General features: G+C 39.1%; 1 protein-coding gene across 1 annotated transcript; it reads right to left on the bottom strand.

The window, feature by feature from the left end:
• Window positions 1-74: 74 nt before the first annotated feature.
• Window positions 75-26,108, bottom strand: tnfsf10l (TNF superfamily member 10, like). Its single transcript, XM_051900760.1, has 5 exons — window positions 25,740-26,108; window positions 19,807-19,956; window positions 7,844-7,880; window positions 7,553-7,654; window positions 75-3,361 (listed from the first exon to the last, which is right to left on the bottom strand). The coding sequence occupies exons 1-5, from the start codon at window positions 25,935-25,937 to the stop codon at window positions 2,907-2,909; spliced, it is 942 nt and encodes a 313-aa protein (XP_051756720.1). The 5' UTR covers window positions 25,938-26,108; the 3' UTR covers window positions 75-2,906.
• Window positions 26,109-27,074: the final 966 nt, after the last annotated feature.

A 27,074-nucleotide genomic window follows, 5' to 3' on the forward strand; every position in this document is an offset into this window, starting at 1 on the left:
ATTCATGCTGCAAGTCATCAGCATGGGCAAAAATGCACAAGCTAGCAAAGAGATTATCAAACTATGACTCATGATTGAAAAAAGGCACTTTAATTGTTAAAAATGACACCTCAAACTTCTGTTTTTACGACACAGATCAGACATTTTAAAATTATACAATAAAGAGGGACAGCGTGAGAGATATCAGTATATTCTTACCAAGATGGAGACGCAACATTGGTAAACAGTGCATAACGTCTTTCTTTAAATGATAAACAGTCCCACAGATCGGTGGTCAGAGAATTTAACAATCCCAAGGAAAAAAAAAAAAAAAACTCTTGCTGGAAAAGGAAACACAATTGTCTTTTTGTTATTAACTGACAGTTCATGTTGCTCACTGGATTTCACTCTGTTCTGCCCCCCCTTAATTTTTTCACAGCAGTCCCATAAAGTCTACACAGAACTCAGTGAGATTTATAGTAAGTATGCAAAGCATCATATCCACTGTTTTAGAAACCAGTCAAGCAATTAATAAAAAAACACACTCGCGTATATACGCACCTAACATACATTTGTCTTCTGTGTTCACATTGTGGTTCTTTGTGGTTCAGAGGTCATGCTGTAATACGTCTAGATCCGATGGAATTCAGCCATATTTCTCTTTCCTGGCCACCCCTCACCCCACTACAACCTCCATGTTGTACAGATAGGTACATATTTCAACTTGTTTACATATGTGCACACTCGCACAAGACCCTGGACAGGCCAGAGCAGATTGACTGGGATAATAAGCTCAGTTAGTGTGAATTAGTGGGATTATCCAGAGTCCTTTGGGGAAAGTTCACAAAGTCCAAAAATGGGAATTCTTTAATTTCTTTTCCCTAATTTTGTTACAAACCTGTATGACATTTTTTCTTCTGCAGAACACAGAAGACATTTTAAAGAATGTTTTTTTAAACAGTGAAAGTCAAGGCAGTATGATGTGTTCCACAGAAGAAAGTCATACCAGTTTGGAAGAACATGAGAGTGAGTAAATGATGACCATTTTTCATTAGGTGGATGATGTACAAGGTCTCACTGGGCTGCGAAATTATGCGGTTAATGATGGGTTCTAAGCATTGATCAGGTAATATATGACTTCAACACTGATCTAAAACCTGCTTTGAACCTTCCTTAACATGAAAAAAAGTTAGTGTTCTCAGATCAGTGCATAATGACAACCTAAAGGCACATTTACACATACAAAACCTAGTGGTATCTGATGTCACATTCTCTACACCTAAAAAGGCACCCTGTATGGGGACATTTTGGCATTGCAGCATGTTATACCAGTCAAAAGATGAGGAATTGGCACCAAAAGCATTAACCTGCAGAAGAATAACTTGTTCTCCCCCTCTGGATTAAATCAACGTCCAAGTTTCTGAATCCAGACAAATTGCTGATAAGAGTCAGGCGGAATGAAGTTTTGTAATGTGTGGTATAACTAACATTATGTCCATAGCTAAATGCCACCAAACGTCTTGGCTCAATCACTCTCGCTGTATAATGTGATTTAAGGCACTGTCTTGGCAGGGGCCCTTTTCCTTACTGACTTTATCAGTAAAAACTGGGGCAGAGTCCAGAGAGAAGAAAACACGCTTGTGGTTTACAATGAAACCCAAGCGAGTGTTTGCGCTTGCTCTCAGATACACCATTGTGACAGCACTTGATCATTTACAGTGGAGAGTAATCACCCCCACCCTCTCCTCCTTCAAACAAACACTTTTTCCTCAGAAAAAACAGGCTTGTATTAAGATTCACAGTGTCGTTTCATTTGGAGAGCGTCACGGCTTTTACACGTCATCAGCGGGAGGCCCATTTTGTGGGATTTTCATGCAAGAACATCACAACGCTCATACATTTAATTCCAAACCTCATGATTCTGAATTAAATACAATATATACACAGGTTGAACCAACCAACCACATAGAGAAAGAGATGGAAGTATGAAGCACCACTTATCAGAAAAGGGTTTTTCAGGGCACGTAGGGTGTGTTTTGTATGTGTGTGCAATGCTAGAAAAAACAAAGCATTATATGGGTGCGACATTTCAACAAACTGTGTATCGTAGTGTTTATTTAACCTTTCGTTTGGCCGGGACCATGTGAGCAGGGGAGCACGTGTCTTTCCCTGACAGTACTTCCTCCTGCACCCCGGACCAGACAGCAGAGGGAGACTTGTAAAAGTGATTTGTGTCTGAGACTAAACGTATGTGTTTTTATCTTATCGCTGTGTTCTTCATGTGTGGAAGCCATAAATACTCAGGAGTATGAGTGTTTTCAAATGCAACAAGCTGGATTCCTCTGTGTTTATATGTGCGTGTGAACTTTTTTAGGTCCTTTTCTTGTCCGGGCATGCTGCTCTGCTGGTCCGACAGGATGGGGAGAATTCCGCAGTACTGCAACCTGCCAGGATGCTCCTTTGAGGCTGGTAGAGCTGCATACTTCCCCTCTCATCTTTCTTTCTTTTTCCACATTCCCACTATCATCATTCTCTTCTCATATCTCTGTTTTTTAAACTGTTTTAGATCCACTGTACACAAAAATATTCCCCTCCAGCGGACGAGAGCAAGTGTAGTTCACACATCAAACTGTATACAACATTGGCACAGATTCACTTTGTGTGAGTTTTTGTCTCTCGATTGTTTTGCTACCGTTTCAAAGATTCACATCTTTTATGTGATTTGTAGAAATATACATACATTCCTCTGTCTATAAAAGAAATAACCTTGTCCGAAATGTCTCTCATTCATGCATCCTTCACATATTCAAAGTATTAAAGAAAGGAAAGTTGAACGATGAAATGAGTCTTTTCTCTTTGGGTCGCAGCCTCAAAACGGTCCACCCAGTGGGTAAATGTAGTCCCGATCCAGTTCCTCTGATGTGCTCTTACAGATCCAGACGGAAAGCTCCGAAATAGCTAGAAGAGTCCTCGCCGTACACCATTGTAGGAGACGAGACAGACACGAAGACCTCGTCGCCCGCTCGCAGCTCAAACAGGCCGCCCTGGTACACTGAGTGAAGGGCATATTCTGCATCTGGAGCCCAACATTTGGTCCCCACTCCCTTCAGCAGCTGAATCGGCCTCAGGTAGGAGGTTTTCTTATAGATGCATTGGACCAGCTGGTGGCTCACGCTGTTTTGATCCCCCTCGCTGGGAGAGGGGTAGCGGAAGTACACTTGGGAGTACAGGTAGTAGCGACCGTCTTGGGGTACGCGAAGGCGCCCGTTGGCCAGTGTCATGTTGTGTAGATGGGCACCGAAGCTCTGGTTGGCCCAGGAACGTACAGGATGGCGGCAGGACTGGTGCAGGTCTGCTTGAGGGGTGGAGTACTGAGCGCCAACTGAGAAAAAGGCAGGAGACAGATTTTCGGTTAGCACAGAGCTGTCAAACTGTCAAACTTTAGCTTCAACCCTAATTAAACACACATGAACCAGCTAATCAAGGTCTTCAGGATCACTAGAAAGTTCCAGGCAGGTGTTTTGGAGCTGATTGGAGCTACACTCTGCAGGACAGTGTCCTTCCAGAAGCAGAGTTTGACACATGTGGGTTAGCATAAAACGGCATTCGCAAACCGTTTTATTTCTATAAGGTGATGTATTTTTGAGTGAAGCTTTTTGATGTTCAGCTTCAGCACATAACAAGCACATACAATGCACATAACACAATTATTTAAACAATTACTAAAATTTTAACTAAAATTTAAATGAAAACTGAAAACAAAAATAAAAGGTAATTCAAAATATAAATACTATAATTGTATAGAGATAATATTAAAATAATACTGAACAAAACAAAAATGTAGGGCAGATATTTCATCCGTCGGGAAGCGATTGGATTGTGAAAAGTGAGCGTTACAAACTAAAATGGAGCTATTCTTTTTAAAATCTATCATTACTTGCTTTTATTGTCATAATCTCTATTACTTTACCATTAACTAACATTAAAGGCAAACCTTTTCATTTTAGAATAATGTACTGATGAATCATGTAAAAACATGAATGTGCATTATGTGGGGAATGGGGATGCACTGATATTACATTTTTGGCTGATAATGATAAGCTGCTACTTATTTTCATGGTATGGCTGATAACCAATAAATTCTTGATATTAAAGTTCAGTACTATTTTGGTTAAATAAATAAAATCAATTGTTCAGGCATCACATTATAAATGTACAGTATGAAAAATGGATATTCGTTATAAGATTTACTAAAGATTTAACAGTGTTATTGAATTATTATTATAAAGATTACCTTTGGCGTAACTTAATACTCACATAAAGTTATTCTAAATGTAAAAATGGGGTAAGCAAGCATGCACAATTAAATATACTATAAATAATGTGGAAAAGCAACTGATTCACAAACCAAAGCCCAAAAAATTCAGTAGTAAAAATAAGAATAAATGTTCCGAAACAAGGAGCATGTGCAGAGGCAGATCATTCACAAGGTAAAAGGGAGGAATGAAAGATTGGTGGATTGTCTTAGGAGTACAGGAGAGATCAGAACAGGAAGGTATGGCTGCACAGGAGAGGAAATCACGGACAGAGTGAAAAATCGAAGAACAGAGAGAGAGGCTGGGGAGGAAGGGAGGTGTAGAGGACATGGAGGAGCAGGCGGCGTGTTCCTCAAACACAATGAGCCACATTCCTCAAAAAAGATCATTAACATGCTAGGCCTGCTCTTTGATTCACTGCTTCAAAAAGTTTTTAAAGGGCCATTCTTCTGACAAAAGTGATAAAGAAAAATACATATGAAGTTTAGATATGTAGGAAAGCCCACTACGACAGGTAATATAGATGTTTCCAAGGATTAAACAATTTTGACTTTGTGAAGTTAACGGCATGTGCAGTTTTCGTAGTGCGTGTTCATGATCCATCATCAAGCACTGTTCAACCACTGGTTTGTGAATAATGCATACATGTGTAAAAAAAAAAAAAAAAAAAGAAAAGCGTCCTTGTACTTCCTTGAAGTTTAATGATCAGACTCATGACTCGTGCTCCAGAAACAAAGCTGGTTTGACTCGGTTTCATTTCCTTCTGAGATGCGTGACTGAATAAATCTAATTTTTTTCCCTGGCATGCATGCAGTCAATAGGACTTTGATCCGAGTAGCAGAACTTCAAAGGAACAAACAAGATTTTGGGATATTTAGTGATATTATTTTGCTGTAGCTAAATAACTAAACAATTTCAGGCTGTTTTATAATCAGTTTCTTCTTTGCAGCTGTTTGCCAGGCTTTTATTTTTTTGACATAGGGAAGCTCTGCCACTGCCTAGCAGGATGGATGGGTCATGTACATGAAGGGCACATTTAAAGTCTCATGAAACCCCCCTGTTTTAGCCCTGTCGTTCACACCTCAGAACTGGAAAATGTCTCGAAAAACGGGCGTGGAAAAGTGTAGAGGGGGGAGGGGAGACAACAACCAATAAAACACAGACCAACAACACACTCATTATACAGAATAATGAATATTAACATATGAGCAGAGGAAAAAACAGAGCGGAGGGCACCTTGATGTGTTTTAAAAATATAATTCTATGACACAACAAACAAGGGACAATAACGGAAGAACATTTAAAACAATCCAAACCTCTCCATAGAGTACCTCAGAGATGACGTGTTTTTGTAGGCCAACCCGGAAGTTAGCGGCGCACGGGTTCCCTCGATCGAAAGCCTATGCATTTTTCCCATAGACTTTTGGAAAACCGCAAAAAATAAGCTCAGTGTTTAACAAAGGGTTATGACACTTACACGTTTTGTCTGTCAAGATAATCTTTACAAGTTAACACAACATTTATACATTTTGAAGCCTAAATAAAGTCGTCAGATATAAAAAGCTAACAGTAGGCTATAAACGGACTACAGCACACCATGGTCGTGGATCAATGTCACCACCACCAAGCTTCCTCAAACTTTATTTAAAAACATGCTCGCTGATTATGATCTGCGCTGTGTATGAATACTTATCCACTTTTTCATGAGAAATGCTGTCCAAATGTCCTGTTTGTCATGATGACATCTAAAGTCCCTGCCAAAGAAAGTAGTCCCTTTTAGCAACTTGTTAGCAACCGCCGTTTTTAAGACACAATAAAGGTTTAAAAAATCACAAGTGGGTTATAACTGGTGTGTTTTATGTCATAGATCAAAACGTGAAAATATTTAGAGGCTTTGTTAACCACAGACCTTATTTCAGGCGATTTAGCAAAAACCCATTCAAAAAACCCATAGACTTTAGGGCGATGGAACCGGAAGTCCTAAAATGCTAACTCGCTTCCGGGTTTTGCATAGCCTACAAAAACACGTCATCTCTGAGGTACTCTATTGACTTTGTATTGCGTGAAGCTGCCTCCTTGTCATTTCTGACTTATAACAAAAAACAGAACAATGCCTAAAAGCTGCTGTGTGACAGGGTGTACAGCAAACAAGCTAAAAAACCCAGAACTAAGTTTTTATAAGCTACCGAACCGTAAAAGTCAGCCTTTAAGGAGACAAAAGTGGATATAGGCAATTGATAGTTTTCACGTGACGTCACGCCCTGAGGGCAAAACAATGCTTTCCTCCATTGCCTGCCAGTCATTTTTACCAGGTTTGTAGTAAGATCTAAGTAGTAAGACAGTGATATTAAAAGACCAAATTCAATATACACCTTATTGATTATGCATACTTTGTACAGGCAAACAATTGAACACAGAATATTAATGTAACACGAGGTTTCTCATTAAGCATTTTTTTTCCATCGAAAACCATAATAAAGAAAACGCGTTGCGTTCATATTCTGGGCTCATCTGCTCGCCTGTATATAGTATGCATCATCAAAAAGGGTTAAACTGAATTTGATCTTTTAATATCACTGTTTTAGTACATTAAGGCGCTTTAAGGGTGGGTTACACTAAGGATTCTTTAGCCTGGCATCGGTTCACCCTCCGCCTATGCTGCTTGATCAGCCCTTTAATTCTAACGGTCTTTCTGCGTAGTTAATCTGTGTTTAAAATCAAGTGGTGCAACACAACTCGATTTAAAATAAAACCCAGATCAACAAATCCTTGATTAGTGTTAAACTTTGCTTAATTTAATGCTTATTGGTACAACCCACCCTAGTTTTTTTCACGTAAGCTTTTTAAAAAATCGTCCAGCTGTTTTTAGTGATTGAAATCACTGCAGGTGCTGTATATGGATCACAAGTGCCCAAAACTTGCATCTCGTTCACATATTTTTTGTTTTTAAGATGGAAAATTGACAGGCTTGTGCTGCAGTTACATAGCTGTTTTCCTCCAGGGCTCCGTGACAGTCACGTGACTGAAAACTATGAATAAGACGTGAAGCATCAGCAGGAAGAATGGGTAAACTGTGGGATCCTGACACTCAGTATGCCTCAGTATGCCTATGTGTGCAGTAAACACTTTGTCATTGGTAAGTCAAATATCCAAATGTCAGTTTTATATATTATATTGCCTGTCGCTGATTATGTTCCCCTCAAGTGGTGTGTCCAAACATTCCAATGGTACACACAAACACACACACACAGGCTCACCTGGTAGGCTGCCAAGGGTCAGGTGGGCTGATGGCCTCTGTGTCACTGTGGTCATGAACTTTGACCCTGATGTATTATATGAATGGGGCATGGCTCTTGCTTCTGAGGAAGAGACAGACAGCAGACAGTCAGCACATTCAAATACATCATAAAATATTAATTGGTGTTGTGCAAAAGATTTTATCCTGTTCTTTGAACTGCACTGTGTTTTGTCTATTTTTGTGTCATTATTCCTGGTATCATTGTGATTTATGGCAATTGTAAAGAAATGATGACTGATCGTATACTCACCATGTAAAGCCTGTTTGGAGATGATACTGTCTGTAACCTGTGGCAAAAAGAAAAAAGAAAAAAAAAGTTCCATTAGTACAGGCAACTGAGTGACATATGATGACGACTCGAAATCTAGATTGTTAACAGGAATGCGAAACTAGATGATTCAGTTTTATAATCATGTCTTTCCTCCTTTTTGTTTTCTGTTTCTTGTCTCACATGCAGATGACTGTGGTTAAAGTTTACCTCAAGTTACAAAACAGCAACATAAGTTAATCATCCATTTTATTACAGAAACATTTCTGCTGTAAAATTTTTATTTTTCAGCCTTTAAAGACGGCAGTTTCTAAGGACAGAAATGTTTACAGTGTGTTAATCTGGAGACTCAGCCAATGTATGAAATGACTAAGAATAGTTTTTAAGGTCACCTTTTTAAAGGGCAGTTTTTCACTAGTCTGTGACGGCCATATTTCAACCAGTCAAACTCCAGTATCCAGATCATAAGTTCCACTGACTGGGTCTTGAACTAAAAACACTCTGATTACTGGCTCATTTCCACTGCCTCAGGCAAGCCTCAGCTCAGGGGTAATATGTTCCAAACACCATCTGATTGAGCTAAATTAAACTAATTGAAAAAAAAAAAAAAAAACCTCTTGGTGATTTGTTCAAAATGTATCAGTGATTGAATCACTGCATTAATACCATTCAGCAAAAAATACCAAACAGAGAATGTCATCAAGAAAGTGGTGAAAAATATATATTCCATAAAGCTGTTCAGATTTTACAAAATTACTAAGTAACAAGTCGTCATGATTAACCCAACTCCCTCAGGCTGGTTTTGACCACTCCTCACATTTTCTTTCCACTTTTTAATGAATACTTCTTGGATAAAGGTTAAACAGTTAAACAAATTCAATTTTCAATTTCAATTGAGCTTTATTAGCATGACTGTGAATCACAATGTTGCCAAAGCATTAACATATTATATATAAATAATAAAATAAACAAACAAACAAAACATATATGTATACATCATGTCATATGTAGCATAGTAAATAAATCCATCTAAGTAAATTAATAAATAAAGCAGTTCTTTCTAGAGAGTTATCCGTCTCTAATGTTGTGAATGGCTAACACATATTTTGCAGCTAGTGTAGCTGTGTTGTCATCTTCACCAAATATGAAGGGCAATTTCTCAGTATCACTCAGTTCAATGAATGATGGAATCAGTGTTTCAAATCTGGGGAGAAATGTTTCTCTTACATCGTGATATTTAGGACAGATGAGTAGAAAGTGTTTCTCATCCTCTATTTGCTGTAGATCACAGTGTCTACAGATCCTCTGCTCTCTCGCTGTCCATGTTTGTCTATGTCTTCCTCTCTCTATTTCTAGATCATGTTCACTTAATCTGTATTTGGAGAGGATTTGTCTTTCTTTAAATTGTTTCATTAATAGATAATTTGCCAATTTAGTGGTTCTATTAAGGGTCGAGTAACATTGGAGTTTATTTTGGAGTTCAAAATGTGCTTTTAGTGATTCATCAAGAGTATCTTTTAGATTTTTGTCAATTTCTTTAATAATAGTTTTGGGGTTGTAGCTGTGGTCAATTGGGAATTGAGTTTCATGGACAAGTTGAAGAGCGAGTGTGTTTAGAGTATGAGGTTCTGCTGAGGTTTCAATGGCAAGGAGGGCTTTATATTGGACTGAATCAGGATCAGACTGGTGGAGGTGATGCCAGATCTGAACACATTTTCATTACATTACAATTTCCAATTTTAGTTTTTTTACTTAAGTTTTATCCCAATTTCTAAAATTTTTTGTACTGGTCCCCAAATTTCACATCCATATAAAAGAATTGGTTTTATTATTGAATTATATAATTTTATCCAAGTTTTAATGGGTAATTTTAAGTGACCGCATCGTGACTTTATAGCATAAAAACCCCTCCGAGCCTTTTCGCTCAGTGTTTTGACAGCCAGACCAAAGCTTCCCGAAGCGCTGATGTCGATGCCCAGATAACAGTAGCTGGTGCTGTGCTGTAGGACCTGGCCTTTATAAGTGAACTGGTGTTTGTTTCCCTGAGATATGACCTTTTTGTGGAACACCATTACTCTGGTTTTGTCCAGATTGACTGTCAGGGCCCACTCATGATAGTACTGTTCCAGCAGGGACAGGTTCTGCTGAAGGCCCTCAGGTGTACGGGACAGCAGGACCAGATCATCTGCGTACAGCAGACATCTGACCTCTGTGTGGTGTAGAGTGAGGCCAGGGACAGTAGAGTGCTCCAGCGTGTCTGCCAGACCATTTATGTAGATGTTGAAAAGAGTTGGAGGGCTGCATCCCTGCCTCACTCCACGTCCCTGCCGGAAAAACGCTGTTCTGTGGTTATTGATTTTCACCGCACATTTACTGTTGGTGTACAGGGATTGTATAGTATCAAAAGTTTTCCCACCAATGCCAATTTGTAGGAGTTTGTATAGTAAACCGTCATGCCAAATTGAGTCGAATGCTTTTTTAAAATCTACAAAACATGCAAATATTTTCCTTTGTTTGTCTTTGTCAAACATCCTTTCTTATTGTCTGTTGATTTGTTTTACGTTTGCGTTGTCGTTTAATGTTAGATAGAGTTGCCAATGTTTTGAATATGTAATTTAAGTTTTTTGTTGCAAAATTTATCCCATTAACATCTAAGCTGAAATTAGTGGATATAAAGTCATCCAGCATTTTTAATATAGTAGGATTGTTTATGTTTTCTTTGAATTGTTCAGAGCTGGATTGGTTCCATTTTAGTTTAGGTTTCAAAGGAAACATTTTTTCAGATTCTAGTGGATAAGTGTTGGTCCTTTCACATGGTGGTTTCAGGTAAAGCACTGTTTGGCAGTGATCGGAAATCGGGAGCTGAGGTCTGACTGTGAAGGCAGTAATAAAATTTGGATCAATATCTGTTATTGAATAATCAACCACATTGGTTCCTAATCTAGAGCAATAGGTGAATCTACCTAATGTATCTCCTCTAGTTCTGCCATTAATTATGTATATCCCTAAACCTTTACAGAGTTTTAACATTTGCTTTCCATTCATGTTGACTAAACTATCGTAGCTGTTTCTTGGTGTGATACTTGATGAGGAGTGAAACATGGTGTCATTGAGTATATGGTCATTATCTACAATATTTACATAATCAATTTCTCTCCTTGTTCTGGCATTTAAATCTGCACATATGAGGATATTTCCTCTGGACTGAAAGTGTAAGATGTCAGTCTGTAGTTTGGAAAAGCTTTGTTCTTTGTAATAAGGTGAGTCATGAGGTGGAATATAGACTGCACAGAGGTAAAGATTAGACTGTGAAATGACAGATTTCACTTCAAGCCAAATAGAAGATTTTTCAATTTTAACAATTTTAATTGAATGTATCAAATTGTCTTTGTGCCATATAAGTATTCCACCTGAGTCTCGGCCACATTTTATTTTTGAATTTTTTGATGAAGGAACAACAATTTCCTTGTATCCTATTGGACAATGTAAAGTCTCATTACTTCGACACCATGTCTCATGAAAGATACAGATGTCCATATCTGTTACACTGCTGAGTAAGTCTTGGTCTGCAGTCTTGTTACCAAAAATAGAAGAGTGCAGACCCTGTATATTCTAACAACTGATTTTAAATTATTTCATGGATAAGTTTTTCTGTAATGTGTGTGAGTGTGTGTGTGTATACATATGTATAAGTGTGTGTGAGTTATGCAGGTTATGTCCTCAGTCTGGAGCAGATGATGTTTAGTAGATGTCTTATCTGGTTGAGTTCAGCAGCTGCAGGGTTTTGTGGCTGTTGAACTGCCGCTGCGTAGCTCTTGTGTTGTGATGGAGGTCCTGTGGCCGATCTGGACTCTGTTGGAGGACAGATGGTTCTTGCTGCTGTGTAGCTCTGGTGTTGTGATGGAGGTCCTGTGGCTGTTCTGAACTCTGCTGGAGGACGGATGGTTCTTGGTGACTGAGATCTTCTCTTGTCATTGGAGTTTCTGCTGTTTCTTGGTGTGTTTTCAGCACTCTGGCGAAGACTTTCACTCCTTGCTTGTTGAGATGTACATGGTCATACATATGATGAGGCCGTATGTCTTTGTGATGGGCGAGGTGAACATTAGGAATAAGTGCACAACTTCTGGAAAGCTCCACATTATTTCCATGGATCATGTGGAATGGCACATCAGTGCGTGGTAGTAGTGCAGACAGAGTTATTTTAGCCTCTGGAAAACATTGTGTGGCTCTGATCGCCACCTCTCTGATCACAGGAGCCACATGTCCCTTCATGGCCCTTAAATCATTTGTCCCTGTGTGGATAATGATGGGCTTATAGTTTTTGTTCTGGTTTCTCTCGGATAGGATCTGAAAAGCACTTCTTGTGTTTGGGCATCAGATTTTCTTGGCTCTCATATTTGGGAATAGAAGTTTCTCATTGACGTATTTCCCATTTGAGTCAGGCAGGATAAGAGCGTGTGTTTCTCTCGGGTCCTCTGCAACGGAGCTGTGGATCTGGGATGTTGGATCAGTCGAGCAGTGAGACTCTTCCTCCACTGGAAGCTGTTCAGGTTGAGGATTTTCTGTGAGTATCTCTGGACACATCAAGGGTTTAGCAGAAGACTCTTTAGGTGCAGAAGCAGAATTGAGTTCTTCTTTCAGATTGTTGATGAGTTTATCTTTGGTGCGGAGTACTGACTTCAAGGCAGATAGCTCCTCCTGCATTTCTTTTCTAACTTCTGTTAGTTGTCTTCCTAAAGTTGATTTTACTTCAGTCAGTTCATCTTTGGTTTGCTGAAGTTCTTTTGACATTTCTTCTCTGTGTCTCTGCAGATATTCAGCCTCTTGTCTTAGATTCTTTATGTCGATTGTCAGCTGTTCCATGTTGTTGTCTTTCAGGTGGGACAGTATCAATTCTTTTAGCTCCACTACTTCTACCTCCAGAAGTGAAAAATTGTCTTTCATTCTTGACATTGGGGATGGAATCACTGTTGCTGAAGTCATTGTCATCTTTTGGACTGATTTTCCAGGGGAGGCATCAGTGTTCTTGTCCTTGTTGTCGTCTTCATCAGACAGTGCCACAGTGTTTTTATATGTTCAAAATCCTCAATGAAGACTTTGAGAGCAGATTCTGATCCTTGGACCATGACAGTGCCATTTTGATACAGGTTTAGGGTCAAATATCTTGTTTCATCATTTTTTTCAGCATCTTCAAATACTAAGATCTGGCTGCCTTTACAGATGCCTCTTTTCTTGGTAAAGGTGAAATGTTGACAGAAGGCAGTGTGCCATAAAGAGCTGTGTTCAGTGTAGAAGAGCAGGTTGCTCATGACACTGTGGTCTTGTTCAGCAAACAGTGTTTCAGGCCTTTCCTTCATCTGCTTGTGTCAGAGCAGCTGCCTGGAGTGTTCGGAACTCTTCTGAGGGTAGATGAAGGGGCGGGGCCAAGATGATGCGCTGGCCATAGTTGACTTAGAATGTAAACAATCAACTGAATTAACTGCCAGTTTTTTTGTTTATTTTCTCTCAGTGAGGATACAAAGAGAGAAAAATGAAAAAAATAAGCCAAAAAGGAGAAAAATATGACTTTCACTGATTTTGTGACAAAAAAAAAAAAAGTCTTTAAAGTTCCAGTTTTGTCCAAAATGTTTTCTTTGTGCTGTTCTTCTAAGCAAAAACCCAAAGAGATATGAAATAGCACAGTCTGTTCAAAATGTCTTTACCTCTCTTTTCTTGTAAGTTTTCTTCTTATTTGTTGTTGTTTTTGTTGTTATCGCTTTCAACATGAATATCCTCTTCTGCAGAGGGTTGTCCTGTGATTATCTTCTCTTGAACTTTCCTCAGATTCAGGTGTGAAAGTGTAAAAAAAAAAAAAACTGTCCTAATTCAACTGAAGCTTTTGTCTTTTTTGTCTAGACGTTGTTTTATGTTGAATCTTTCTACTTTTCTGCTAATTTGTTAATAAAATTATTCTCATTTTTCGTAATTTATCTGGAGCTCAACTCAAGTGTGACCATCTCTCATGGAGCTCTCTCTCTCTCTGTCCCTACCTCCCAAGTCCCTCTCTGTCTGGCATCATCCAAGAGTGAGTGTGTGATGGAGTCTCTGTTGTTCTTGGTGCTCTCTCTCTCTCTTCTCTCCATTCATCAGACAGCCGAGCGCCTGCAGGCTATATAACGTGACATAATCTCACCCAGGCCACAGCAGAGATATATTTCTGACCAAAACTTTCCCCTTTTCACTTTAAATTCTGGTAAATTATCCTGAAATCAATTACACGTCTCACATACAGAGCAGATAAAGGCTGTTTTACTAGTATGTTATTGTACATGCTGCATAACAGAGAAAACGAGAAGGAAAAAGAGAACCAGATGGATTAATACAAATCATTCCATTTTTTTTTCTTCATAATTATTATCGTCTTTACTGCTTTGATTTAAATTCATTTTTAGATAGATAAATGGATAGAAAAATGGATAGGCTATGCAATTGCTAGGGTGTTCTGGGTGGTTGCTAGAAGGTTGCTATAATAGTGTTCTAGACTGTTGCTAGGAAGATGGTTACTAGGGTGTTTGGGATAGATGCTAGTATATTGCAGAAAGATGGATGGATGCTGAGTTATTCTGGGTGGTTGCTAGGGTGTTGCTATGCAGTTGCTAGGGTGTTCTGGGTGGTTGCTAGGGTGTTTGGGGTGGATGCTAGGACAGTGCAAAAAGCTGGATGCTCGGGTATTCTGGGCTGTTGCTAGGCATTTGCTAGGGTGTGGGTGGTTGCTAAGGTGTTGCTAGGGTGTTCTAGATAGTTGCTAGGATACTGTAGATAGATAGATAGATAGATAGATAGATAGATAGATAGATAGATAGATAGATAGATTGCTAGGATTCTGCAAGACAGTTACTAGGGTGTTTGGGGTGGTTACTAGGACATTGCAAATGAGTGGTTGCTAGAGTGTTGTTATGTAGTTACTGTGATGTTCTGGGTGGTTGCTAAGGTGTTGCTATTCAGTTGTTGGGGTGTTTTGGGTGGATAGTAGGCGTTTGTTAGTGTTTGGGACTCTTGCTAGGACATTGCAAAAAGATCCCAAAGCAAATTTAGGAAACACAAAACAAACATGTGACACCAAAAAGAATTTAAAGAAAATATTTCAGGATTTTAAAACCCCTTTTCCTCCAAGCGCAATTTCCTTTAACTGTCCAGTCAGAATACACAATATTCTATAGGACTGTATGAATCAATTAAGAATTGAAAACTCCTGTTGGAATTTTGGTTAATCCAGGAAGATCTTATGGGATTCTTAGTTGATCCCATTGTGTTCCTTTTGGATTGGTTCTCATTTATGACATATATTCCAATAAGAATCCTTCAAACAAGCATTTGTCAGTGAGGCCTATTTAAAGTGTGTGCGCAATCTGTTTTCTGGAAAACAAAACAGAGTTCAGAAGGTGGAGGGCAGAGAACAGACCCATACAAAGACCACAACAATAACAATAAACACACCTAGCATTAAACCTTTGGCCCCTACACCCGTGTGCCAGAAAAGGCGTGCGGCCGATGAAGATTTTTGCTCCATTCATAGAGCAGGAATCGGGTGAATGCATGCACACAGGGTGTGAAGAAAGCCATTAGCGTCCTCTCCGGCTGAGCTTAGTCAAGATGGCAATCCAATACTTTAATGCGGCCGCCAGTGCCAGAGTTTGCTCTGCCGTTGAGATACTGAAGCACAGCGCGTTCCCTTCCTCCAGGAGGATTATTAATAAATAACTGTTGCTTTCCTTGTTGCTTTCTTACACGTCACTTCACTCACCTTTTCACTCAACAATAAATCCCAGAGCGCTAGACTTTGCTCGGTGTGACTCAGGTAAATGGCTAATAACCCACAGTAATGGTAGACACAAACACATACTGTACACACAGTCTCTATGCTGGATAAAATCAGTGCACGCCTGTTATGGCCTTTGAATGAATGGGGTGTGTGTATATGCTTACAAGTTGTTTCCTGCCATTCTTGGCTGCCGTCTGAGGTCGGCCCCCTTCCTCTGTCCCCCGGCCCCCTTCACCAGAGACCCCCCGTTCCACTATAGAGCACAACAGTCTCCTGGATCTGACCTTAAGCCCTGTGAGAATTAATCTTCCCCCCCCCCCGTAAAAGTCTGTATCTATTCACCTGGGGCTGGTTGCACCAGCGTAAGTTACAGCTTAGCTTAGTTTTACCATAAATGAGAACTATAGTACAACCACTGAAAATGTGAACATTGGACTATTACACTTAATTCAAATGCAACCCATTTGTATAAACTGAATATTTATTAAATCTTCCAACCAGGAATGTGTAATGCAATTGGTCTGCCAGTAATATGACAGACTGAATTACATCAGTGAGAGCATGATTTGTGTGAACTGCATTTAGGTCTTAAGATTTACAAACAGCTGGTGCAACCCCCGACCCTGCACTTTAACAGCAGTGTTAGTTCTGTTTGTGCCTGTGTCTTCCTTGCTCTCTCTCTCGTCAGGGATCTCTGCCACAGTGACACTTAATGAGGTGTTAAAGAAGTGACAGGCTGTCTTCAGTCTTTCTTTTGTTGTGGAGAATGGGCTTCCGAGGCTTTAAACCCGAATTAATCTCTGTTTCTTTCTTTCTCTCTCTCTCTCTTTTTAGATGGAAGGTCGCTGTGGAGCACTCGTTGAAATTTGACTCTAAGTAATACCAGCTTTGAGAGCTCAGCACATATTTGGCAGGAGGCGAGCTATCGTATACTCCATGCAGAGCAACATGAGAACACCAACTAGACCAGCCTTTATTACTTTATTAACTTTCTCTTTTTCTTTCTTTTCATTCTAGCAAATTTCGTGTTCACTTGTTACCAAACCCATTCCGCGTCCACAAGCTAGTAGTTTCCCGAAGTTTTATGAAACAAACAATACATTCATCCAAACAAGCCGCATGTAGTAAAACCGACCACATCATCGAAAACAGTCCTTGAGCTATGATCATGCAGAAGATAAAGGTTAGAGGGCAGACAGAGATGGCCTTTGTGTTTGTTGTGAGGCTGGCGGAAAACATTGTGGCTGGCGGAATGCCCCGAGTATGATCACTGCTTTCATCATAAATCTGTTTGAGATGCTGGTGGTGATGCAGCGCTGCCTCAGTGGCGGATGTGAGAACGAAGATGAGATGCTTCCTCATCTAATGAGTCATTAGGAGAATCCGAGGCCAATGGAGAATGGGGACAAAACATCCCATTTAACTTTGTGGGAAACTGATGAGGGATTTAGGGATATCAAGTGGCTGCTGCGGTGTCCTGTTCAGGTGCAGTTTGAGGATATAATATTCCTTGGAATGCTGATATTATTTCTGGGCTGGATCGTATCTATTCTGGCCGAGATGTTGTAGTGTCTTTTGATTTGTTAACTTGTGTTAGGGTTTCTGCATGTGAGCCTGTGTGATTCTCTGCGGACGCAGCCATCTGTTTGGTGAATTAGCCAAACTCTTGCAGGGTTTCAGTTTGTTCAGTTTGTTAGCTGTGCAGTCACTCTGTATTATGCGTCACATCAAAGTCCAACAAGGGCCATGGAAAGTCAAGGAGTAACAATGGCCAGTGGTTTGCGTATACTTCACATTTGTACGCCGCTTGTGTTCTGAGTCCGGCTAAAGTCGAGAATCTGGAGGACGTATGACTTCTCTGTTTGCTTTTTTTTGAGTCTTCCATAATAACTACCAGGTGTTCTGGCATTCTCTAGATTCTGAAGGTCTTCGTTTCAGAAACATGCATTTCCTTCATCTCTCCTCACTCACTCATTCCCTGCCTTTGCTGCGAATACTCTCTCGATCCTCCTTATCCTCTCATTCTTTTTCTGTGTGCTTTACCTCTGTGCTGACATGAAGCTGGAAAAGATCCCAAAGCCTCGGCGTGTGCTTGTTTGGCCTGTTTCTTTCTCTTTGTGTAAATTTCTTCTGTCTTCATCTAAATCTGAATCTCACTCTCTTATTCGTATTGACGTGTGAACATGCATGCAGACACATGCACATAGACATTATTTTTTCTTTCTTTATGTATTTTGGGTCTCGCATACAGTCTGCCCATATGTTCTGGCAAAACTCTCCATTATTTGTTTACTTTTTCTACTGACCGATCCCCTAGCATGATCAGGGAATTCTTTAGCGCACCATAATTGCATCTCTCAGAAGTGGCGCATGTGTTTTTAATTAAGAGGCAAATGCCTCTGTCTCTGAGTGGCAATAAATTGTTTGCAGCCTCACTCAATTAGCAGTGAAAGATTTGACGGTACGCACAGACTGTTGCGCATAGGGGGGAAAAGGGGTAGGACGGGTAGACATGCTCCATAAAATCTGATAACATATTCCCGGAGCTAAGAGACTTGGGTAAACAAAGGGGTGGCACAGAAAATTAATCAAAAAATGGCATTTAGAAATTCCGACACCATAATGCAAAATGCTTAAATTGAAGTCAAAATGAACCCTATTTTCTTTCTAAACAAATGTTTCCTGGTTTTATTGTAAATGATTCGTTAGTGTGGGTTGTTTCAAAAAAGAATTTCTTTCTCTTCTAAAATAACTTTTACTTTTCTGCTGATCTCACTTATTCCATGTTAGCTATTGGATAATGTTAACCAATAGCCAAATAGCTATTTATTCAGTTTGTCACTGATGGATAAAATCAAGTAGGGATGCACAATATATTGGTACCAAATATCTGCCGATATTAAAAATTATTCAGTTTTTTCTATTGGTGGATAATGAATATATAATTGTGCATGTTTTAATTTTAATTTATTTAGACAAAATAGTATGACATTTTAATATTATCCATTTATTGGTTATCTAGCGTTCAAAAGTTTAGGGTCAGAGTTTAGGGTTTAGATTTTTCTTTAAAGAAATTAATATTTGTATTCAGCAAGGATACATTAAATTGATAAGTTGACCAAAAGTGACAATAAAGACTTTTATATTTAAAAAAAAAAAAAAAATATATATATATATATATATATATATATATATATATGTATTTCAGATAAATACTGTTCTTTTGAACTCTTTATTCATTAAAGAACACAGAAAAAAATGTAACATGGTTTCCACATAAATATTAAGCAGCACAACTGTTTTCAACTTTGATCATAATAAGAAATATTGCATGAGCACCAAATAAGCATATTAGAATGATTTCTGAAAGATCATGTGACACTGAAGACTGGAGTAATGATGCTGAAAATTCAGCTTTACCATCACAGGAATGAATTTCAGTAAGAGGTTTTTTTTTATTTATTTTTTTTTAACTGTAATACTTTTTACTGTATTTTTGAACAAATAAATGCAGCCTTGTTTTTTTTAAACACATTTTAAAAAATCTTACCGAGACCAAACTTTTGAATGGTAGTGTATTTAATGTAAATAAGTGTTTGACTTTACTTGATGCTTTGCAAGTCCAGTCACACCTTCAGAATGAGACTTCTTCTAAAACCAAGCCCTAGGCTTCCAAACATGTCAGTTTTATTAATGTAAAAACCACTGGAAGTCTGTGAAGGGAAAAAGCTGGATGCTGAAGGGATAACCAGCCACGCCAGGGGAAAACCAAGCCATTTCCTTCAAATCTGTGCTCTGACTGCTAGATTGGTTCATGATCAGGACAAGGGGGTGAGTCACCCTCTACAATGCTGCATATACAAGCATAAATGCCTGAAAAACTCTCCCATGACTAAACCATCCACTTTTCTTCCCTTAGGAGATTGTAATCACTTGCCAGGACACATTTATGGTAATGGCAAGTTGCTTCATGCTGTGAGGAACTTCACTTGCAACCTTTGTCTACAATTGTGCCCATGCATTGAAAAGCCAGATGATGTTTTTAATAGCCTGTTATTAAGACGCGGCATGCCTCAACAGATAACCAGACAAATGAAGGCAGAAGTTGTGCAACAAGTAAAATCAAATAGAGACTTGAACTCACCTTGGAAATATAGGCCTTGATACCCTCAGCTAGTTTGATGCAAGGCTCTCCAAACAGTTGGGCCAGGTCTTCGGGAATGTCCCGGTCTTTATCCAGGGCATTAAGCAAGCCCAGGCACCGCAGCTCTTCTGTAACCCCCTGACTCTTAACCTGCCAATAGGATGAAAATTAGAACACAAGTTCAAATCACAACCCCTTAATCTGTAAATTAAAATGTGGTTTGAATGCCACGTCATCCTAAGGAACAATGAAAACAGCACTTTGGTGTAGGAAGCAAATTGGGAAACGGGGGCTGAAGGCATGCACAATGAGGAAAATCTGCTCAAGCCCGAAGCATAGGCTGAAGATCAAAAAAATGGCACGTATTCCTCTTGACCCTTTCCTGGAAAGTAGATGAGGACATCTGCAATGGGGCTTGCTATGGAAAGCCAATGGGGTACAAGTTCAGCTCAAAGACCTTGAGCCAGCTGGAGAGGTATGTCCTACATAATGAGGTACTTCAAATGACCTTTCACTGAAACCTACTCTATTCACTGAAACTTGCTCTATTTTCAGTCTCTTTCTCTCTCTTTCTGTCCCTGTTCAGAAACCCAGAGCTGCTCCAAGAAATATATGTTGCCAGTTAAGAATCTCTGTGTGCAGTTTCGCAGCCTTGAGTCACGGTCCGCCAAAGCTCTTAATGACTCTTCAGTTGCAGGCAGAGCTTGGCAGCAAGAAGGTGTTTAGTTAACTCTTGCCACGTTACGGTTCTCAAAGTGAGTCAGGCAGGTACTGAGGGTTCCCCAGATTGAGCAGAGCTGCGCTCACAGGAAGAGCTCAAGACTGATCTGAGACCAGTTTTGCAATTTCTCCAGACTTGTTCATATGCGTTGATCGACAACCTGTTTGCGGTTTTGTCTCATGGGTAAGCTTGGGCTGGTCCTGGATCAGCACAATAAAACGACTTCAGCATAAGCAGAAAAGTACAGCTAGAAAAAAGGCTAGTTTGGGTAGCACTTTACCATATGGTTCAATTTGTTAACATTACTGACTGCATTAGGTTTCATGAACTAACAATGAACATGTTTTACAAAATGTATTAATATTGTGTATGTGTGTGTGTGTGTGTGTATATATATATATATATATAGTATTAATGCCATGATGCCAGTGAAACAAGTTTTACTTTTATTTATCTTGTACATCTGTTTTTGCAAACTTAAACATTTGGTTTTCTGTGATGTATTCAACATGGCTAATATAATGGCTGATTTCATCTGGCTAATATACAGTAGGTGAGGTTTTGTCAAATAGTTTTGAAAGCATCATAATTAGTTAAAAATTACAAACTAATCACTCAGTAATATGTTAAAAATTAAATGCTGTAAAAGTACTGTTCATTTTTAGTTACTCAGTACATTAAAAAATATTGAGCCTTGCTGGTAAAATGTTCTAATTAGGGGTTGCTTTATAACTCCTGTAAGTTATATTTACCACCTGAGCTATAGCTAGCCATCTGCACTACTTTTACCTGGAAAACAGAAACGTCTTCTGACAGGTCACGGTTTCATCACAAAAACCCAGTTTATCTGATGTGTCATATCTTGTGCTTGCATGTACATGTTCAAAATCTTCATAACTGTAAACAACTTCTTGTCTTGTAAGTGCATACTTCCTGCTATTTCTCTCATAGAAATGGGTCAGTTACACATGCCCTGGAATCTGAAGTACTGTCCAGGGTGTGGATAAGTGTGAGCCAGCAATTGATCAGTTGTCATCATGAGTTACACCAAATAAATTAAACAACTCTGGGTCAATGCTGCTACACCCTAATACATGTAAACTCCAACAGTATTGCTATACGTAATCATTCACAGATGGGCCAACTCACAAAAACCATGTAGTTCAATGCACTGTAAAATAAGAAAATCAACATAGATGGTGGTATTGAGTCATTGGTAGTGTGGCTAGTGGCACTCAGGAGGATTTCTGATCCCAGTTGAGGGCAGCAGGAAGTAGGGAACAATGCATCAGTGTTAGCCCTGATTTCTGTAGCTGGGGAAAAGAAGCCACCACTGAACTTTCTGCTTGACTCCACATCCATTGCTTTTTTGGGAAAGGATTAAATAAGAGAAACCAGGCATGTAACTTAAATCCATGCCAGGGGCTCTCTCTGTATCTCACTATAACGTCTCACCCGTCCTCTCGCTTCTCTCTTCTTCGCCTATCCCTGATCCAAGTGTATGTTTTTTCTAGTTCCCCCCTGTGGTCTCAAAGAAAGGAAAGCAGCCTGAAAGTTGGTTGTGATCTAAATGATCTGTGAGGGCTGAAGCTCTGCAACTTCGGATGAGTTCCCAGAGGGCAACAGGTCTAAGCAGGTCTTTAAAGGAAACTTCAGCCAAATATTCAGTTTGTGCATCTGGCAAAGAACAAACTCTGAGGAGATTGTACTCTTTCTCTTTCCTTCTCTAGAAGACCACACAGAAGTCAAAACCTGTCTTGGCAATAGAAAGAAATGCTGTGGCCTTGGGTCGACTTGTCTCTAAATGCAACAAATCATGTTACGGTAAGAAAGGAACCCCCTTTTTGAGCAAAGTTTGAGATTTATTTAGACTCACACAATGAAAAGTATGCAAACAAGTTCAGTAGGTGCTTTCCTCTCAATGACGAGTTTCTCTAAAATTAGCGCATGACTACAAGCGAACAAGTGTGAAACAAACAACGAGCTAAAGTTAGTGATATAGAGTGCATACTCAGCATGCCATCTGCCTTCTAGTACACACCTGTACATACAAACATTCGACTTTACAATGACCCTTGCCATTGTGTGGCAAAAGCCCCAGTTGCCAAGGGTAACTATCCTTTTTTTCTCATAATCACCTTTGTCTTGGCTCCTCTCATTGGCTCATAAATCTCTGGTAAATGGCCAATGAAGCCAGGCCTTATTAAGAGTTCATTGTGATGCATTTTTAAAGTCCCTCTGGGTGTTCTATGAAGTCTCGGGCCATCGCCATCCCGTTCTGCTCTGTCTGACTGAATGTTACACTTCTAGAATACTAACTACGTGCCTGTCAGCGGACCCTGGCTTATTTTCCCGATCCAAATGGGGCCCTAACAGTCGTTTCGTCCTGCTAGAATATCTAAACACTTCTGAGAACCAGGATGTTGTGTTTTTCTCTGCACATAATTAATACAGAAATTAAATATGACATGGACAGATTGAGGTAATTATGAACTTAGTTTAACTCAAGTTACTTGATTAACAAGTTTTAGCTTCGTTTTGGGCCTAATCACATCAGCAAAGGCCCTTTTTACATTAAATCTGATCATTGTCAAATAAAGACAGATAAAATGTCCCTAAATCTCTTTGGAACATTCAGTCCGCAGAGTTTTCATTACTGTGCTAATGGTCCTAAATGAGGGACTAGCATCGTTTATTAGCCGTCCTGGTAGTGTAAACCAGGGCTTTGTTTGTTCTTCCAAGCTCTGATAATCGGGTAAAAAGGAGGTGTTTACTCGTCTTTTAGGACAACACTGCGAGCATCCCATCTGGCCAGAGCACCAAGATGAGCACAGGATATTTATGTTAGTGCTGAAGAATGTTCATTAGGCAACAGCTGTGTATGTGTGTGTGAGAGAGAAAGTAAGTGCATCTGTGTCTTTATTTTAAGCACATTCTCACTCAATAGCTCAATTTTCTTCTTGCCTTTTCAGTCATTGTGTCGAATTGATGACGTCCCTCTGGAATAAAAAAATATCTTTAATCTTTCAGCAAACACCATGGTGATGTTTAATCCTTGAAAATATTTTCCTACGGCTTTTTGTTCATGTATGACTGAAACTTCATCATAACCAGGGCCTTTGAAATAGGCCAGGAGATATTTCAAACCCTTCTCAGATTTATTAGAAAAGCCAGCATCTTGTGTGTTACGCAAGATTTATACCGAGAAGTGAATCATTGCTTGGCCTAGTTTAATTTATTTAGCAAAGACGAAAAATAAAAAGCTACTCTGTGCTATCTAATCAATTTAGATGCAGGACGACAAATTATAAAATGTATAGCTCAAAGTCACTTTATATCAGTGAAATTTATACAGAGCTTTGTCCTCATGTCAGTTTTGTATTTAAGGCTGAACAGTGTGTGTAACGCTTGAAACTATCCATGCCTTCTTCGGGCCTGGCAAACATAACATAACTTGAATCCGCAAAGAATTATCAGAGAAAAGCAGCCACAATTAGATGTAATTATATGTTCTACATAAAAAGTATGATATTACAGTGAGAATGAGAAGGAAAGACAGAGGGAAACTGAATAAGAATAAAGACCAAACGTGAAGGAGAGGGGAAAACAAGTGGGTAAGAGAGTGAGACGTTGTGGATCTTGGCAATGGCAAATGTCACAGGAGGTTTACAATGGGGAGCCTGAGAGGAGACAAACATTTGCTTGCAGGGTATTGCTTTACAATGAATTTCTGTTATTGTTGACGAGGGGCCAGTCTAAAACTACAAGTATACAGTATGAACTGCAAACTCCTGTCCCAAAAGCAAGCACCAGACAGTACCATGACCTGGCACCACCTCCAGCTCAGTTCAACACCTAATCTAAATGAATTTTGTCAGTTGTAGTTACTTATAAATAGGTCAGCTGGAACTCTGTGTGATTTCAACGGTGATGACTTCTGCCGTTATCCTCTCTGTTGTGTTTACAGTCTCACAGTGTGACCATGAATTAACTTCACTTTCTTTTTCCCCGCAGTTGTAGAGGGTTTATTTGAAACAATAAGTCTTATCTCACCGAGCGCTATTGTTTTACAGGCTTTGCTGATCAAAAGGCAGTTTTATATTGAGAGTATTACAGCCTAGGTAGTAACTTCAGACATTTTTGTCATATTTGACTTTGAAATAACCCTAATATGGGTTCAGAGTTTATTAATATTCAACAGGACTTACAGAATCCTACCTCAATCTAGGTTTTGGGTCAGAGTATGACTAAAAGCATCATTTCATCAGAAAAAGGCAGAGCATAATAGATATGCACACTTATCCAATAATCTCAACATTGTGATTCTGATTCATAGAATGTTTATGCTGTATTCTGTGCTGTTGTGTGTATTTCATTGACACTATGTCTATGTATTGTGCTGATTCATGACATCCAGGCAGTTAAGCATGCATAGGAACTTTTGAAGTGTTTCCAACACAATACAATGTTGCAAAACAAGTCCACAACTTCATTGTCTGTTCATGTGCAGTTTCGCTTATTTAATTCATTCTGTTAACAATCTTACTAATCACATTGTTTTTATTTTAGAAATTCTGTTCAGACATTTTTATTTATTTATTGTATTTTATTATAATTGTTGTTTTTATTTATTTATTTTAGTTTAGTTTTTAGAAGAATACCCAAGAGCACACATCAAATGTGATTTGATTAGTCTGAAATCATTTTGATCTGAATCATGTTGTTGATTATTTGTGAATTCGGAGCCTTTAACGTGTCAGTCCTCCTCACAAAACCGCAAATGATCAGATTAAATTACAAGAAATAAACAATTGTCCCATCGCAATGCTTTGCTTCCTTTGACTATGTTAATGCATTTAATCCTAGTAGCGTTCTCTCTGTATCTTGGAATATAAAGTGATACATCACCGATCTGCAACTTAGTAAAGGTTGTCTTCTGTTGCAGACTTGGTCTGATCGGGTGTCAAAACTTAGTGTGCTGCCTACCTTGACGACATTTTGGGGAATCATGTGCACAGAAAACACGAGTAAACATGCTGTCTAGGCAGTGCACTAGGTTTTAAACGCGCCATCGCCCCGAAAGCGCCTGTGATGCCCAAAAAATAGGTGGCACGAAACTCAGTAAGTTTTAAGTCACGGCCTGTTCATCTGATAGTGACAAGAAAATAATCAGTGCAACTTTTTTTTTTTTTTTTTTTTTTAAATTGCTTACCTGCGATAAAGACATGTTTAAGTAGACAAAGAGTCCGGTGGTGGAGGCTATTTGCAGCACAACCACCACGATCACGACCATTGCGATCCATAACTTTGACGGCGAGTCTCGACCACGGCCGTTTGCCGGAACCATCATGTATGTTGTGGACTCGCTGCTGACCGACCTGAAGTAATCCTGGTTATTCTGAGTAGCCATGGCATTCCTAAGACGTGAGTAGATACGCAGTTAGTGGCAAACAAATCAGCAGCGGGACGTTGAATAAACCCCTTCTTGTTGGCGCAGAACGGCCGTGGGAGGGTAGAGTCTGTCCCACACTCGCATGCAGTCACTAATGCTGTAAGACTAGTGCGTGTGTGTATGTAGACGCTGAGGGGTTGAGTCTTAAGAGTTTGTCGACGTAGGCTACATTACTGTAGCTCCTCATGATTTCCTTAACCCCTTTCCTCATACAATTTATCCCACTGAGATCCTCCAATATGAATAAATAATACATATTCTAAAAATATCGTTAATATATCAGTATTTTATATCCTAACATTTGATATAACAGAAAAGCCCAGGATGCTGTCTTTTATGCTGGAGAACCAGCAAGAGTTAAAACCCATTTAAACCAGTGGTTGGTTTTCAATCTTTTTGACTCCAAAAAGCCTCCATGACTTTTCCAGTTGTTTATGATTTACTGTATAAGGATAAGTATAATATATATATATTATATATTATATATAGGCCTATATTTTTTTTTCAATCCAATAGAATAAATAAATATATTTTATCTGTATAAAATATTTAAAATGCCCATGTAATTATAAGATTGTATTTACACGACATTTCCAGGACTATAAATCACCCAAAATTAGGCCAGCTCATGTATCAAGTTTTTTTTTTTTTTTTTTCAAGACCGTGGGAATCCAGGTCCTTGAAAGAAAAAATAAAACAGTCACTGAGGGGGTGAATTATTGAAACATCTTGTTTCATAGTTTTATGTTATTTTATGCTTGTTTTGTCTTATTTTAAATAATCTTGAGGCCCCTTTGGAAGTTTGCTGGGGCCCCCTAGTGGACCCCGGGCCCCTGGTTGAGAACCACTGGTTTAAACTTACGCTGGTTTAGCAAGTTTAAGATGACCAGTTTAAGTGTCCAAAACCCATATAAAATCAGCCAACAGACTAGTCTGACCAGGTTGGGAAACCAGTTAAGAACAGCAAATCACATAAGCTTTATATTTATATAGCACTTTTCATTTTTATTTATATAGTCCATATATATATATATATATATATATATATATATATATATATATATATATATAATGTTAAAGACACACCTGGGGCCG

The sequence above is a fragment of the Ctenopharyngodon idella genome, chromosome 7 (genome assembly GCF_019924925.1).
Source record: "Ctenopharyngodon idella isolate HZGC_01 chromosome 7, HZGC01, whole genome shotgun sequence".
Taxonomy (NCBI): Eukaryota; Metazoa; Chordata; class Actinopteri; order Cypriniformes; family Xenocyprididae; genus Ctenopharyngodon; species Ctenopharyngodon idella.